This window comes from Narcine bancroftii, chromosome 10 (genome assembly GCF_036971445.1).
Source record: "Narcine bancroftii isolate sNarBan1 chromosome 10, sNarBan1.hap1, whole genome shotgun sequence".
Taxonomy (NCBI): Eukaryota; Metazoa; Chordata; class Chondrichthyes; order Torpediniformes; family Narcinidae; genus Narcine; species Narcine bancroftii.
The window spans coordinates 87116411-87134161 of NC_091478.1; the positions used below are offsets into that span (position 1 = coordinate 87116411).

General features: G+C 44.7%; 1 protein-coding gene across 4 annotated transcripts in view; it reads left to right on the forward strand.

Annotated features, from left to right (window-relative positions):
* The window catches only part of itfg1 (integrin alpha FG-GAP repeat containing 1), a 145527-nt gene that overhangs the window by 43967 nt on the left and 83809 nt on the right, over positions 1 to 17751 (forward strand). For all 4 annotated transcript variants that reach the window (XM_069901675.1, XM_069901677.1, XM_069901678.1 and 1 more), the window contains one exon: positions 4843 to 5012. In XM_069901675.1, coding sequence (XP_069757776.1) covers positions 4843 to 5012 — 170 coding nt within the window. The remainder of the gene's footprint in view (positions 1 to 4842; positions 5013 to 17751) is intronic.

Sequence of the window (17751 nt, forward strand, 5' to 3'; positions counted from 1 at the left end):
ATCATTATAAAAGGGAAAGTATTTAATAGTAATCAAGCCACATAGTCCTTAAAGCGTTCAGGAGATCTTCTTTCTCTTTTGGACTGCCTCGGCATGGTTTGCTGTGCCAGACCTTGCTCGAGACCCATAGATAGGTCAGTGGTCGAGTCGGCGGCAAATGCCCAACTTCACTGCCATCCTGGATGCATGTTTCAGTTACTGGACTCCTTGACTCTGCAATCGTCTCTGCCCCCCCCACCCCCCCACCTCACTCAGCCTGAGGGGTGGGATGGTCGGGGCAGACCAAGACAGGTCACCTCCTCCAGTTCATGATGCAGTTTGTGGACCTTAGTGTCAGTCAATGCTCATAATTGGTCAATGTATCGCTTCCACAATCTGTCCCCCACTAGAACAGAGTATGAGCAAGGGCTCAATTTTTGTAAGATTACTCCTACCACCTATGGGTCTTTATATTGTCTATAATCTTGTACCAGAACTCTCTCGCCCACTTCTAATATTGAAGTTGTTCTTGGTTGATCGTTGCTGCCTCTGCTCTCCATTTAATAATTTCTTCTCGTTGTTCTGTCTCTGTTAGCAACATGCGTGATAAGGCATCTGCGTGGCTGTTGAGTGTTCCTGGTTTATGTTTTATATCATAGTTATAAGCCACTAGTAGCATGGCTCATCTTTGAATTCTAGCCGCAGTATACCTTGGTGTGGCCCCAGGATTAAACTAAGAGGCTTGTTGTCTGTGATCACGGTGAATTTTCTTCCGTTAAGATATTGGTGGAATTTATTTTACACTAAAAATTATTGCCAATCCTTTTTCTAGTTAGGTGTAATTGTGTTTGCTTGTGCTTAATGTTTGTGAAGGATACGCAAAAAGGTTGCTCACCTTTTTCTGTGATTTGGGATAGTACCACTCCTAGTCCCACTGGTGAAGCATCCACGGCTAGTGTAACTTCTTTACTAGGGTCGTAGTGGATCAGCACCTTATTTGTTGATGTTAATATTTCCTTTAGTTGATCGACTGTATTTTTAGATTCTGTTCCAGAACCATGTTTGATCTTTCTTGAGTCACTGGTTCAGCGGGCTGCATAGTGTAGACAAATTAGGGATATGTTTTCGGTAGTGATTAACAAATCATAGGAAGGACTGTAATTCCAATTTGTTGGTTGGGTATTGGGCCTGTGAATGGCTTCTGTTCCTGCTGGATTCATTCGCACCCCCTCGTTGTCAATTATAAATCCAAGATATCCAAGACACATTTGTCCTTTCGTAATCGTATATTAGCTTGTTGTAGTCTGGTTAAAACCTTTTCAAGGTTTTGTAATTTTTCACTGTCGTTTCGGCCTGTGATGATGATATCATCGAGGTAACATCCAACTGAGAGTCCATGTAGTAATTTGGCCATTGTTACTTGAAACATCGCAGGTGCTGCAGAAATTCCTTAAGGCATCTGTGTCTAGTCCCACATGGATATTGATTGTCACATATTCCCTTGATTTTTTTTTTTTGTCCAATTCTTTCTGTTGATATGCTTGTGACAAATCTAGTTTTGTGAATTAGTGCTTGGAACAATTCCTCTGCCTTGGGCATGGGGTGTTCAGGTATATTGAGTGATGGATTGATGACTTTGTAATCACCGCAAATGCGAATCTCACTGTTTGCTTTTTGTACAGTTATGATGGGCACTGCCTAATCGCTGTATTGTATTGGTTCTAATATCCCTTCATGTTTTAGTCTGTTTAATTCAGCCTCAATTTTCCCTTTCATAGCAAATGGGACTGTTCTGGGTTTGAAGAATTTTGGTTCTGCATTATCTTTTAAATGTAGTTTGGCTTGAACACCTTTGATTTTCCACAATTCTTGTTGGAAAACCACTGTGTGGTTGTTGAGGATTTGGTCGAGTTCTGGCTGGGAGGTGATTAGTATTTCCCACAACAGAAGCATTATTGGTGGGAAGACCTCCCGACCAGTTGACCCACATCCAAGTTTTTATCTGCCATTTTAGAGTTGCAGGTAGTTTTGTATGCAATTTGTAATATAACGTCTTTATCCATTGCTAATATTTTTTGCCTTGCTTTGCAATTTGCCAGCCCCATCTCTAATCTGTCTCACAGTGCCTGATTTAGAAACTGCTCGAAATGACAGTGCTCCGCCAGTTTGTACAATGATACCAGGTATTCAATTACTGTTTCTCCTGGTCCTTGTCTCCTTACATAGCATCGTTGCCTTTCTGCTATAATTGGTGGTTTGGGGTTTAAATGGTTCCTCAGAGCTGTGCATAATTCTTTGAATGTCTTTCTCCTTGGATCCTCTGGGGCCAGCGAGGTCTTAAGGAGGTTGCTGCCCATTATACTGAGGAAGAGGACACGTTTGGGGTTTATTGGACCTTCCACAATATTGTGGGCTACGCAGTAGTGGTTAAACTGTTCTACGTAGTTATCCCAACTCTCTTCTGCTTCATTGAATTCCCCGAACCTTCCCTCCACTATCTTAGCACGCTTTTGCCTTGATCTTTTGGCGGGAATGGTTGGGGTTGTTAGGTAGTCGTTTTCTACCTTTCTTCTGTTGTTTTCCTTCTCACGGTTGGTGCATGGAGCATGTGTAGGGTTTGTTTCATTCCTCATCGCCACTATTGTGTAGGCACTCACACAACTGAGACTTAGAGACGTGATGCTTTCTCATCCTTTACTTCTATTAGACTAACATGGCTACTGACACACAGGGTTATTTATATATCTATATGGAAGGGTGGGCCTCATGATGCTTATACCAATAAGGAACATGTTCCCTAGCTAAAAATGTGAAGTACATAGGAAATGGTCTGTGCTGTAGACCTTTCTGTAAACTATTACATGTTACATTGGTCTTGCTCTCCATTCAATTTTGTGAAGAACTAATGAAGAGATGGCATGAGAGAACTAGAAGAAACAGCAATGATTCTTAATTCTCTGAATCTCTAATATTGCTCCTCACTTTAAAACCTTTTACCACACCCTCACATAAAATAGAATTTAACATACAGTACATTTACTGCCACCATGTACATATTCATAGAATGCTCTTGCCTACTCATATATATGACTACTTTCTCACTACTTCTAATAGAGCACCTGTATTGAAGATGAAATGTTATGGATCAGATTTTGTACGAATTTTTGTGTCGTGTGCTTTTTCAAGCTATAAACCTAAATATTGCTAAACTGTCTTCTTATAAAATGTCTATGTGCATAAATTGTGTAGTCGTGGACATTACCACTTGCTGTGTTAAAATATTGTCAAATATTAATTGAATTCTAGTTATTGTTTAATAAAACTATCATTTGGTAAATTAATAGAATAATTAAAATGGAAGTAGCATATTGGTATCATTAAGGTGCTTATAGCATGAGGCAGCAGATATTCTTAAGAAGTAGTTTGTACATGATTTTAGTGCATATTTGTATTCGTATTATTTTGAAAAGATAGATTTTTTTGCTGTTTAAGTAAATACTTGAGAGAAATGTAAAGTACCAAAGTATATAATTTCTCTGACTATATGTGATTCAGTGTGGATCTTCAATATAGAGTTTAGAAGCATAGCATTATGTCATTATTATTTATAGGAGAAAGGTAAAATACAAAATTAAATGCTGGAAATACTCGGTAGGTGCAGACTTATTTGAAGGAAAGAAACTGAGCTAATATTTGACTTGAAGCTCTTTCATTAGAATTGGCCAAGAGATGGTGGGATGAGGGGATGTCTTGGTTAGGGTAAAAACCATGGAGACCTTGGGGATAAGTAAACAAGATTACCTGGTAATTGAGAACATAGATTAAAAAAAAATATAGGAATTGTGAAATGCAGAGCAGGGCAATGTGCTCGGTAGGAAAAAAAAGGAGGGAGAGAAACAAACAAGCTGAGCTAACATCACAGATGAGCAACTGATAGACAATGAGAAATCAAATGACCTTGTTATAGAATTCAATAATGAGTCCAGAAGGTTGAAATTTGCCCAGTCCGAAGATGAGGTACTGTTCCTCAAGCTTGGTGTTGGGTTACATGGTAACAGTACAGAAGACCGCAGATCAATAAGATTGAGGGCGAGTGGGATGGAGAATTAAAGTGGTAAGCTCCCTATAGGGTGAATATTGATGCTCCACAAAGCAGTCAGTCAACCTGTGTTTGGTTTCTCTGCCGTGGAGAATAAAACTCATTCTGAACATCAGGGAACCCATCCATATTATAGACCCCTAAATGAAAAGATTTCTTTGGGACTCTGGATGGTTGGAAGGAAAGAGGTGAAAGGATAAGTGATGAATCACGTACAGATGTCAGGAAAAGTTCCATAAGGAGGAGGATGGTTGCTGGGTGCTGAAGAATGGACAGGAAATCATGTAGAAGGAGGAGAAGATAGGGGAAGATTTGTCTGGTGGAGAAATTTCTTTGAAGGAGGTAGAAATTGTGGTGAATGATTTGTTGTTTGTAAAATTTGCAGAGATTGCTGGAGTGGAAGGTGAGGACTTGGGATCTCTGGTTTTGACACTGCAACTAGATGGGATGTGTTCAAGGGATTTAATAAAGTGGTAAATGGGAACGTTATGTTTACGGAAGACATCAGAAACACCTGTAAGGAAATGTCGTCATCAGAGCAAATAACTCATAGGGGGAACTGAGAGAATAGTCTTAAAAGGAGAAAGGATAGGACAAAGAGGTAGCTGTGCAAGTTGGTAGGCTTATATGGAAAGATATTTATGAATGAATTCCAATTGATGAATTTTATATGAGAATAAGGATTAGGAATATAATATGAAGAATTAATTTGTGTTTGGTCTTGAAAATATTTTCCTGAAAATTCTTGTGTTTCACATTAACAGTGGATACCAATTTTGTCAAACCTCATGAATGGTGATACCCTTTGGGGATTTGCCTCTCAAGAACCAACGGACCTCTTGCCTTTTCCGTTTCCAATCTCGATTCATTTAGGGGATTATAATATGGATGGGTTCCCTGATGCACTGGCCATATTGAAGAACGTTTCAGGCAGGTAGGCTGACTTTCCTTTGAAACCATATTTGTATGGGTGGTTGAATAGCTCCTTGTATTATTGTCGTGCTATTTTTTTAAATATTCAAACATCCTGGACCTCGTAAAATGTTCATATCTCAGAAAATCAATGTATGATGGAAAGAAAGACTGCTCATAATATCTATAGTAAGGTGTGGTACCAAAATTGTTCAGGATACTTTTTCACATTCCAAGATACTTATTTGCATATTGTTATCTCTGCAATCATGTTATCTTTCGATGCAAACAGAATACTTAATAACCCCTTATGGTAAACAAATTGCAATAGTTACCATGGGAGAACACAAATTGTCTCATCTTATTACTGTTTTACTTTGTATTTTGTTCATGTATATTAAGAGATGGTAGGGAGCTCAGAGGAACACAACTAAACAGTTTTACTTTGTAAATTTTAAATACTTCAAACCATATTTATTGGGGGAACTAATGGGGTTTGATTGATCTTTCATTGTTGAAAATCTTTTCATATTTTCGTAAGTTACCAGAGGTATTCTTAATCATTCTTGATGTAATTTCCCTGCTGGGCCATTTCAAAAGTCAAATAGATGATCACATGTAGATAAGTGTGTCTAGGATTCCATATTTCCTTCACTGAAATAAACAAGATGGTCTTGACTTACAATACAGTTGGCTTGGATACCCTGCTACTGTGTAGACTTCATAAAAGTTTCATTCAGTGTTAGCTTAATTCAATAAATAAATCCTCAAATACTGCTAATCAATATGAAATGGTTATAGTTGGCAAACATGCACCTCAGTACACAGAAGGACCAAGTATTCTAAATACTTTAAATTACTGAGATTGAAGTCATTCTTGGCTGGAACCAATGTATAGAAAGGGTTGGCACCGCATCTTACCAGGTAGCCTCCCATCTCTGGAGACTTGACTTCAATCCTAACTTCTGGTAGTGTCTTTATGGAGTTTGCATGTTCTCTCTGTGACATTATGAATTTTCGTTTGATGCTAAATTTCCTCGCATATATCAGAGGCAGATGAATTCCACCTTGGGTATAAGAAGCACGATGGAGTTAAATGGCATGTAAAAATGAATTAGCCTAGGAAACTAAAAGGGAATAGTGTAGTGTAGTGGGAGCTATAGCAAAGAAACTCTCAGCCACCATCTTGGATGCTCTCAATGACTGTTTTATTCAAATCCCACGCGCGCCCCTTTAAGGGCAGCGTGAGCTCGGCCACCTTGTGAGCCTGAGGCGCGCACTGGGCTGGAACCATGGAGTAAGAAGGACCCCCAATGGTGTCCTCTTCTCATGGCTGCCCCGCCACGCAACGGTACAAGCGGGACGGTTCGCAACGAGAGAGTATGCTGCCACACAACCTCCCCCAGAACCGGCTTATGCGTCTCACCACTTGGGCGGACAGCCTCGGTGCTTGGTCTTAGCCGTTTGAACTGGTCGCGAGAGGTCCAAGTGTGCTGCCTTTAGGCGGCCTACTGTGAACAGTTCATTTTTTCTCCCAATATCTAATGTAAAAGTCTTGCCGGACCGCTGGAGGAATTTGAACGGGCCATAGTAAGGGCGCTGCAGAGGTGCAGTGTGTGGTCTGCGCCAAGTCCAGCTCATTGGGAAGGTGGGCTGGTCGGACACCGTGATGGGCAGGAGGCAGGGGGGCTAGCGAGGTGAGCTTGCCACGTAGGTCCACCAATAGGTTCAGGTGCTCAGTCGTAGAGTCGGATTCCGGGCCGAAAATCTCACCAGGGAATGAGAGTGATGCGCCGTACACCAGCTCTGCAGATGACGCCTGTAGATCCTCCTTGGGTGCTGTTCTGATGCCGAGGAGGACCCAGGGTAGTTCGTCTGCCCAGCCGAGACCTGTGAGGCGAGCCGTGAGGGCTGACTTCAGGTGGTGGTGAAATCTCTCCACCAGACCATTTGCTTGCGGGTGATAAGCTGTGTTGTGGTGGAGTTTAATCCCTAGTAGGTTCGCCAATTGAGTCCAGAGGGCAGAGGTGAACTGGACGCCCCTGTTGCTGGTGATGTGTGCTGGAACTCCGAACCTGGTGATCCAGTGGGCGACCAAGCTCCTGGCGCACATCTCGGTGGAAGCCTCCTTGATGTGAATGGCTTCCGGCCATCTTGGGGTCCGGTCGACCACCGTAAACAGGTAGCACGCCTCCCTGGACACAAGCAGGGGTCCCACGATGTCAACATGTATGTGTTGGAACCTTTTGACTACCGGGTCAAACTGCTGAATCAGGGCCTGCGTATTCCGGTGGACCTTGGAGGCCTGGCCCTGAGTGTAGCTCCTCGCCATCTCAGCTACCACCTTCTTGAGCCCGTGCCACACGAACCGCTCCACCACCATTTGCACTGATGCCTTCACCATGTTGAAGGCCTGCGATCTCCACTGCAGCGGGACTACTAGGCATGGTGATCTGGTGGAGACGTCGCAGAGCAGCATGTCCAGGCTGTTCGACAACTGAAAGTCCTGGAGGTGGAGCCCCGAAATGGCGGTATGAAGGACTTGCATTTCCGCATCTTCCCTCTGCGCCTGCGCCAGTTGGGTGCAGTTGAGGCCAGGGACGAGGTTGTTGATTGGCGCTTGGGAAAGCGCGTCCGCCACAACATTGTCTCTACCTGCCCTGTGCTAGATGTCAGTGGTGAACTCCGACACATAGGAAAGTTGGCGTGGCTGGCGGGCCGACCACGGAACCTTGGCCATCGCGAGGGCCTGCATGAGAGGCTTGTGGTCAGTTAACACAGTGAATGGAATGCCCTCCAGGAAGTACCGGATGACTAGGTATAGTGCCAGGAGTTCCCAGTCGAAGGCACTGTACTTGAGCTCCGGCGGTCGAAGGTGCCTGCTAAAGAAGGCCAGCGGACGCCACTGTCCGTTGAGCCACTGCTCGAGTATGCCCCCAACAGCTGTGGCTGAGGCATCTACTGAGAGTGCAGTGTGTGCCTCCAGGTGCGGATGAACTAATAAGGTGGCACTAATCAGTGCATCCTTTGTGGCCGCGAAAGTGGCCTCTGCCTCTTCAGACCAAACCAGAACTTTGTCTTTAGCGGCGATCAATGAGAACAGTGGCCACATGATGCGGGCGGCGCCAGGGATGAAATGATGATAAAAGTTCACCATACCTACGAATTCTTGCAGGGCCTTGAGGGTGGTGGGTTTGGGGAACTGCAGTACGGCTGCGACTTTTTCTGGTGCTAGGGCGGCTCATGCTGCCGAGATGGTTTGTCCCAGGAATTACAACGTCTGCTTGCTGAACTGGCATTTGGCCACGTTGACTGTGAGGCCGAATTCCACCAGGTGGGAAAACTTGGAGCGGAGATGGGCCTTGTGCTCCTCGTGGTCGCAACTAGCGATCAAGATGTCATCGAGGTATACAAACACAAAGTCCAGGTCCCTGCCCATTACATCCATGAGGCGCTGGAAAGTCTGGACCGTGTTTTTAAGTCGAATTCTTGCGCAAGGGTTGACTTTCGAGAAGACCTGGGCGCCATGGAGGTTGGCTGTAAGGTCCTGGATGTGAGGGATTTGGTACCTGCCAGGCGTAGTGGCGTCGTTCAGGCATCGATAATCCCCACAGGGTCGCCAGCCTCCGGAAGATTTGAGGACCATGTGAAGAGGGAATGCCCAGGGGTTGTCAGAGCAGCGGACGATACCCAACTCCTGCAAGCGAAAGAACTCCTTGGCTAAATGCAGCTTCTCAGGCGGAAGTTTTCGAGCCTTGGCGTGCAGCGGGGGGCCTTGCTTAGAGTTATGGTGGTAGATCCCGTGCTGGGGCAAGGTGGCGGTGAACTGCGGCTGCAGGATGGAGGAGAACTCGTTGAGTACGCTGGAATACTCGTCCCTGGGGGTGGTGATGGCGACTATTTCGGGCTTGCAAGCGTCTGTGGCATCGTGGCGGACCGAGTGGAACATGTGGACATTAACTAGTCTTCTGCCCTTCACGTTTACCAGCAGGCCATGTGCCCTGAGGAAGTCGACCCCGAAGAGCGTGGTACCCACTGAGGCCAGCAGGAACTTCCAGCGGAATTTATCTTTCCCAATCTGGATCTGCGCCCTGAGGGTGCTGAAAGTTTTGACGGCGAAACTGTTGGCTGCCCGCAAGGTGGGACCACAAGGTCGTGTGTGGGTCTCCAGGGTGGTCAGGGGCAAGATGCTCAGTTCTGCTCCAGTGTCCATCGGTCACATGCAGGAGGCTGTTCGCATGGCCAGCAGCGGCTGGCTGAGTAGTTTCCCTGGTAGGTACAGGGTTGACTGCACTTGCGAGCTTGTTGATGATAGAGTGTTGATGATAGAGGCACCAAGTGGTGTGGTGCTCCTCTGGCTTGTGCTTTGGGGGGGGAGGGGGGGAGTGTTGTGACCGGCTGGCTCCTGGACGGGTGACCTGGCTGAGGGCAGCTTCGTTCTCTCTCGGTGCGCCAGAGGATGTCTGCTCAGGCCGTGACTCGCTGTGGATCACTGAAGTCTTCATCCGCCAGCAGGAGCTGAATATCCTCGGGCATCTGCTCCAGGAAGATCTGGCGGAACAAGAAACAGGGCTTGTGATCTTCCACCAGCGCCAGCATTTCATCCATGAGGGCCGATGGTGTTCGGTCTCCCAGCCCTGACCAGATGCAGGAGTCTGAAGTGCAAACAATACTCTGTGTAGTCTCTCCAATGTCTTGTTCAGTTCTAATATAGCATCCCAGCTCCTATACCAATAAAACCAAATGTACTAGCGCCACCTTCAGCACCCTATCCACGTGTGTCACCACTTATAGGGAACCTGTACCCCTATGTCTCTCTGATCCACAGCACTCCAAGGCCCTACCATTTACTGCATTACTCCTACCCTGGTTTGATTTGCCAAAATGCATTACCTCGCATTTATCGGAATTAAATTCTATCTGTCATTCCTTGGCCCACTTCCTCAATTAATTTAGATCCTATAGTGAATCTATATCCATGCATTTTGTCTACTGTGACTATACCACCAGTTTTGATGTTATTTTTAAACTTACTTACCTGTCAACTGCATTATCATCAACATTATACAGAATAAACAGTTTATGGGCCCTTTACCCCACAATGCTGAACCGACCTATATAAGCCTACTCTGCAATTAATCTAACTCTTCAATCCTCTTAGCCCATAAGCTTAAATTCTACTTTCACCAATGCAGAGAATATCTTCTGGTATTGACCATTGCCACCCTGAGCAAAAGATGTTCGCTGTCCAAATCAGTCCTTGCCTATCTAAATGCTGGTCGGTCCTGTCCCTAAGAATCTCCTCCAGATGTCAGCCTCACCAGCCTGGCTATTCTTGCAGTCCATCTTAATGAAAAATACAATATTAGCCACTGTATGGTGTTCTAGTGCCTCAGTTGTGGCTAATGATGATACAAATATCTCTGCCAGAGCCCCAGCAATTTCTTTCCAAGCTTTCCACAATACTTAAGACATTAGTCAGGCCCTGGGGATTCATCCAGCTTGGTATGTTTTAAGATTGCTTTCACCTCCTCATTTGTAATTTGGATATCATCCAAGACTTTGCTATTTATTTCCCACAATTCCTTGGCTTCCTGACCTTTTCCACTATAAATATAGTTGAGAAGTATTAATTTAAGACATTGCACATATCCTTTGGTACCATACATAGATGAGCACATTGATCCTAAGGGGTCCTATTAACTCCTGAGTTATCCATTTGCACTTAATACCAGTAGGATCTTTTTAGGATTCTCCTTTAGCTTGTCTGCTAGGGCTACCTCATGACAAACACAAACATCAATAATTTCCAAATTAATCTGAGTGTTAAGACATTCGTTCATGCCTTTCAGCAGACTAAAGCAAATTTCCTGTAATATTGCACTGTCTTTATTATATGACAATAAAGGAATCTTGAAATATATTCAAATTAATTTATTAATTTTTTAAAATATCTAATGGTGTAGTTTTCATTAAGAAATAAGGAAATTTTAAGATAATTTAGTGTTATAATGTTTCTAGAGTACCTAATCATCTGAGTTAATGTAAACTAATTCCCTTACAGAATAGCAGTAAATCTGGTGAAATGAATTCTTTCAAAGCAATGTTTTTAAAAAAAACTAATTGTTTTACATTATAACAATGAAATATTGATTACCATGGTAACACATTATAACTGGTTCTACATTTTAATTGCTGATGCGGACTATAATGCATGGAGTGGTTATCACAAATTTCTTTTTGGGTAATTGTACAAGTGTAATTAAAATGTCAGGAGCTATTGTATATTGATTTTTTTTTTGAATCATTATGTGCTATAAATTTTACAGCTAGTGTGAAGGAGGAAAAAAGGAAAAAAAAGTAAATTGCTTGGATTACTGATGTCAATATGCACTCAATTAATTTTATTGATCAGAAGAGAGAAAATAACTGCAATAAGATGAATGCGTTGACTTGTGTATCCCTTTCTCAGTGGCAGATTGACTAAGATGTGATGCATTTTGACCCAATGCATCAGCAAACAGCAAAGTTATGCCATATTCTTCCTGAATGCCAAATTCTTCCTGAATGACAGTGCCATTTAATCCAGATCATTCGACTGGCTCATTTAAACTGCCCTTCAGTGCTGGGGTCACCACACCCACAAAACAACTAATCATGATCAGAGGTACATATAGTAATGCTAGATGTACCTGTATTTTTTGGCATACAAGTCTACCTTCAGATAAGTCGGATCCCCATTTCAGCCTAATTTTCATGGTTTTATCATATATTGGGCATATAAGCCAACACCCACCCCCACTCCAATTTTCTGCAAGGAACGTGCCAGAGGGAAGATGCCAAACGGAGCTGAGTCCAAGTCTTCAGCGTCAGCTGCAGCCGGTGTCGGCGACGGCGACTCCATTCTCAACCTCGGGTGCGGTGCTGTCCGCATCAAAGAAGTCGCCTCGCTGCCCAAGTGCAGGAACCACAGCTAATAATCTGCTCCCCCGGGTGGGAGCGGTGGCCTCGAGCTCACAACGGTAGCGGCGACCTCAGCTACTGAGCAGGAGTCACGACCTCGAGCTCCCTGGCAGGAGCAGCGACCTCAAGCTCCCGGGCAGGAGCGGCAACCTCGGGCTCTACAATTGTAGAATGTCTGGTTGGGTTATGCCGGCGTGTGGCAGTGGGGATATGTTTCTAGAGTCATCCTATTTTCTGAATCTACATCGAGAGGTTTTTTGAGTTAAATTTAAGGTCTAATTTTTGTATCTGGTGTATGTCAAGCCTGATTTTTGAGTGCTTTTTGAAGGGTTTAATGACTCGACTTATAAGGTGAAATATATGGTAATTAAAGATTTTTTTACTGAAGATGTGTACATTTATGAGCATAAAAATGACAACAAATCTCTGCCTCCTTCCTCTAATTTTTCAAGATTTAAAGACCTCAATCTCTACTATCATCCTCCAAGTACTAACAAGCACTCTAACCAGCCAAAGTATTCACTCCCACCACCAATGGTACATTATGTCAACAGTGTGCCTCCCACAAAATGTACTGTGATTTCTCACTAAAACTATTTTAATAGCATCTCCTAAAATATCTGTGTCCATCACATAAAAAGACAAGAACAACAGGAGAGCATTGCACACTATTTTGACTGTGATATATCTCACCATGGTTGCTGAATAAAGCCAGGAACTCCTTCTCCCACAGTAGTTTTGGCATGTCCTTAATACAATGCATTATAAGGTAGCAACTCATCATAGAATGGAAAATAATGCTGTCTTTGCTGGCAACAATGCAGGAAAATGCCAGCTGCTTTTTTGGCTAATGTCCAGCAGTGCTAATCTTGACTGTATTTATGAGGAGATGGTTTACATGCACTGCTGCCCCTTAAACTGACATCATCAGATGGTATGTTCTCCTGGTAGGATCATCCATAATAGAAAGATTAAAGGTGAGAGATCAGGGCTAAAAGCAGATCAACAAAGCAAAGGACACCAGCAATAGTGCAATCAAATTTCAAAAAGAACTTGAATTGTCCACCATGGTTAAATGCAGACATTCCGGACATGGCACTGCAGCCCAAGGGTTACACCCTCCATCCCACTGACTGAACACCGGTGACTAGAAAACAAGGTGAGGTGGTGTTTGAGTCATCATCAATTCATCGTGGTGCATAGACGTACCAGTCATGTCCCAGCCCTGCTTCCCCCCCCCCCCACCCCCCCCTCCCCACCAACCCCAACCTAGACCTGGAATATCTGGTGGTCAAGTGTCGCCCATTCTACCTGCTGAGGGAGTTCACCGACATCACTCTGCTTGCAGTGTACATTCCTCTCCGGGCTAACATCAGGCTGACACTGGAGGGACTGAGCCCTGTGATTAACAGCCATGAAATAGCACATCCTGATGCTTTCCGGATTATTGTGTGAGTCTTCAATCAGGCCAACCTGAAGAAGACTCTGACAAACTACCACCGGCACATCACATTGCAAGACCAGGGGAACCAACATGCTCAACCACTGCTACACCACCATGAAGAACACACACCGAGCCATACCACGATCGCACTTCGGCAAGTCTGATCACCTGGCTGTACTTTTGCTACCTGCGTACAAGCAAAGACTGAAGATTGCAGTACCAGTGATGAAGACGGCAAAAGGATGGTCAAGGGAGGCGTAGGAACATCTGCAGGACTGCTTTGAATTGGTGGACTGGAACATCCATAGACTTGGATGAATATGCAACAAGTGTCACCGACTTCATTAAACCTGCATGGACGAGTGTGTGCCCAGACGCAAATACAGGGTGTTCCCCAACCAGAATCCCTGGATGAATCAGAGGATTCCCAACCTGCTGAGGGTGAGAACAAAGTTTAAGGCCGGGGATCCAGATCTCTACAAGAAGTCCAGGTACGACCTATGGAAGGCCATCTCTGAAGCAAAGTGGCAATTCTTGAGTAAGGTAGAGACAGAGACAGATACACACTATCAGTGGCAGGGAGTGCAGACCATTACAGCCTTCAAAGCAAGGGCGAACACTATAGATGGCTGTGATGCTTCACTTCCCGATGAGCTGAACACCTTCTATGCCTGCTTTGAGAAGAACCAAACAGTTCCGACTAGAATTCCTAAAAAGGCTGAGGACCCTGTGATATCTGTCTCTGAGGGTGACGTCAGAACATCATTCAAGAGGGTGGACCCTCGCAAGGCGTCAGGCACTGACCTGAGTCTTCTTCAGGTTGGCCTGATTGAAGTCCCACAACCTGTCATTGTGGTAGTCATAGGTTCTTACCTGGTCAAGAGGGCATCAATCATCCCAGTACTCGAGAAGAACAATGTGAGCTGCCTCAACAACTACCATCCAGTACCACTAACTTCTACTGCAATTAAATGTTTTGAGATGCTGATTATGGTCAGAATTAACATGTAACTAAGCAAAGATTTGGACTCACTGCAATTCGCCTATCGTCACAATCACTCCACGCTGATGCATTATCACTGGCTCTCCACTCAGCTCTAGATCACCTTGAAAACAGCAATTCATACATATGCTGCTCTTCCTCGACTACAGCTCGGCCTTCAACACCATTATTCCCTCAGTGTTGGTCAAGAAGCTACAAACTCTAGGCCTCTGTGCACCTTTCTGTCAATACGAATTGGAAACAATGTCTCCTCTAATTATCAACACTGCACAGGATATGTGCTGAGCTCGCTGCTCTACTTGTTATACACCCAGGATTGTGTGGCCAGGCACAATTCCAATGCCACCTACAAGTTTGCTGATGACACCAGTTGTTGGCAGAATTCCAAACTGCAATGAGGAAGCGTACAGGAGGGAGATAGAGCAGCTTATTGAATGGTGTAATGACAACAACCTGTGATAGTATGAGATCCTATCACCACTGTATATATTTGTGTATATTTGCATATAGAGATAATGATTGGCTGAGAGCTGTAGCCACACCTACTGGCCAGGTCATAAAGAGCTGCACCTAACCAGATCCAGGTCCATTTGGACTGGTCAACCTTGATGTACTACGCTCCAGTCTTTTGGTAATAAAAGCCTTGGTTTGAGTCAACAAGTCTTTGAGTCATTCGACACGCTACACAACCTTGTGCTCAAAACCAAGGAGATGATTGTGGTCTTCAGGAGGCAGTCAGAGCAACACAACCCAGTCCTCATCAAGGGCCCAGTAGTGGAGAGGATCAGGAACTTCAAATTCCTGGGTGTCAAGAACATCAAATTCCTGGGAGAGTCTCCATGTTGATGCAATCACAAAGAAGGCTTGCCAGTGGCTATGCTTTTGGAGGTGTCTGAGGAGATTCGGTATGTCACCAAAGACTTGTACACTTCTACGGGTATACCATGAAGAGCATTATGGCTGGAATGGAGGCACCAAATCTCAGAACAAGAATACATTCCGGAGGTTTGTTAACTCGGCATGCAACATCACAGGCACCAGACTTCATTCCATCAAGGTCATCTACGTTAGGCAGTGTCTTAAAAAAGCAGCCTCTGTTCTCAGAGACCCCCTCCACCCAGGCCATGCCCTCTTCACTCTGCTACCATTGGGAAGAAGGTACAGGAGCCTAAAGATGAGCACTCAATGGCATAAGGACAGCTTCTTCCCCACTGCCATCAGATTCCTGAATAATCAATCAACCAAAGACACTGGCTGACTTTTCATGGACTATTATTTTTACCTTTTTTTTTAGATGGTTATAATATGAACATTTTCACTAAGATGCTGTAATGGAGGATTAAAACCATGTACTCAGATGCTTTTTGCTTATGTGGAACTGACGACACTGGGTCCACACGCAGGTCACCTTACTTTCAGAACTAGCAGATGTAATTAAACTCAGCCATGGGGACTTATCTGAAGATACACTTTGAAATGGAATTCCACCGTGAGGCCCAGGGAAAGCAGTTGTCAAATACGACACTCTGAAATTGACGTATTGGTCACAACCTGTCTTGCTCAAGAAGTTTTAATGAGTCCTTGTATCTACGAGATAAACCAGGATATCATAGCATCCTGCTCCATAATAATTAATCTTCTAAATTGTAGAATAGTATGCTCAGCTTTGATTTTGACTGACAAATGTTAGAGGGAGTGGGTGCATGATTAATTGTTTTTGGGGTATAAAAGTCTGTGGTCCTGCTGCTGAAGTTTAGACTCTCCGAGGGGTGGGAACACCCCTTGTCAAGAAGGAAGAACAGCCAGAGTCCGAGCAACGTCCCGGTCGGGGGAGGTGGAGAAGCTGCTACCAGCGCCCTGACAACCTACTACAAGTGTGCAGTTGTTGCCTCGCTTCGGCAGTTGGGACCAGTCCAAGCGTTGATAAGTATAGTTGGGAAGGGCTTGCATATTGTAGTGTGAAATCAGCTTTTGAATTAGTAATAAACATTTGTATAAACTGAACTGCTCTCGGTGTGTGTGCCTATTTTCTTTCGGTAGCTAAAACACTGTGACCAATCTAAAATGAACAAAATGAGAGGTATAAGTTTACCCAAGACAATTGGCGCTGCGAGCAGGGTTGGTCTCAAGATGTTTCGCCGAAAGAAAGAGGTGAGCCCTGAGCAGTTTTTGATTCCGGGATGGACTTCCAAAGATGATGGGTTTGGCATGCTGGCTAATACCCTGTCTTTGTTGGGACCACCCATCAGTTGGGATGAAAGGTTAGAACCCTTAAGTGTGCCTCTGGGAGAGCGGGTTGCCACTCTCCTCCGAGAAAGTAAATTTCCAAAAAAACGGGGGACGCTGACAGACGGTTTTTGGCTGCTGGCCACAGCCTTACGCCACTCCGTTCAGCGTGAAGTTGAATTAGTTCAGCAGCAGGTAAAGTCTGAACATAAGAGAAAACAACTAGAGGAGGAAGTAGAGACTCTGCGACAGCGCTGCTCGATGATGAGCGAAATTGTTAGCACCAGTCAGGATCGAGCCAAAGAATGGGAGGATAAGCATGTTCAAACAATTTGCCGTAATATTAAACTCCGGCAACAGCTCTGTGCGAATAAGGAAAAGCAAGGGGTAGAACCTGATCCACACCGTATTCGTGCCATGATAAGGAATGGCAATGATCCTGATGTAATTGATGATTGGGACGGGAATATCTGGTATGATGATAATGGTAATAATGCAGATACCCCCCGGCATGTGCCTGGCATACTCCCCTCTCCCTCCGCTGTTCAAGCCCGCCCCGTAAGGCAGCGGACTGTCCAAGCAGACAGACAGGATGAAAGGAGAGGGGCTGCTGTTAATAATGGACTGACCAGAAAAGAGCTTTTTCTAACTTTGTTAAAGTTAGGCGTACCTAAAAGTGATATTGATGGGAAACCTACTGCAGTCTTGTATGCCCTTTATAAGAGGAAGGCAGGGGAACATCATCCCCAGATGCTGGGTCCTCCCGGCCCAGCTGTGCCTTCTGCTCCCACTGCTGCTTCTATCGAGTCAGCTTCTCCTGCCCCAGTTACCCGTGATGAGGTACAACAATGGGTTAAACAGGCTCTTAAGGATAACAATAGCATGTGGTCCTGGAAACCCCCGAACCCTTCTGAAGCCTGAAGGTGTGGGCAGGATTCCCGTGTCTATTCCATCGAGACACGGCGCACACACGGGGATCCGCGGCCCTACATACCATTAACAATTCACTGGGGTGGGGGTAATGATCGCCAATACTTGGCTTTGGTTGACACCGGTGCAGAGCACTCGGTGATTCCTGGTAACCCCGACCTCTGGAACGGACCCACATTTCGAATAGAAGGAATG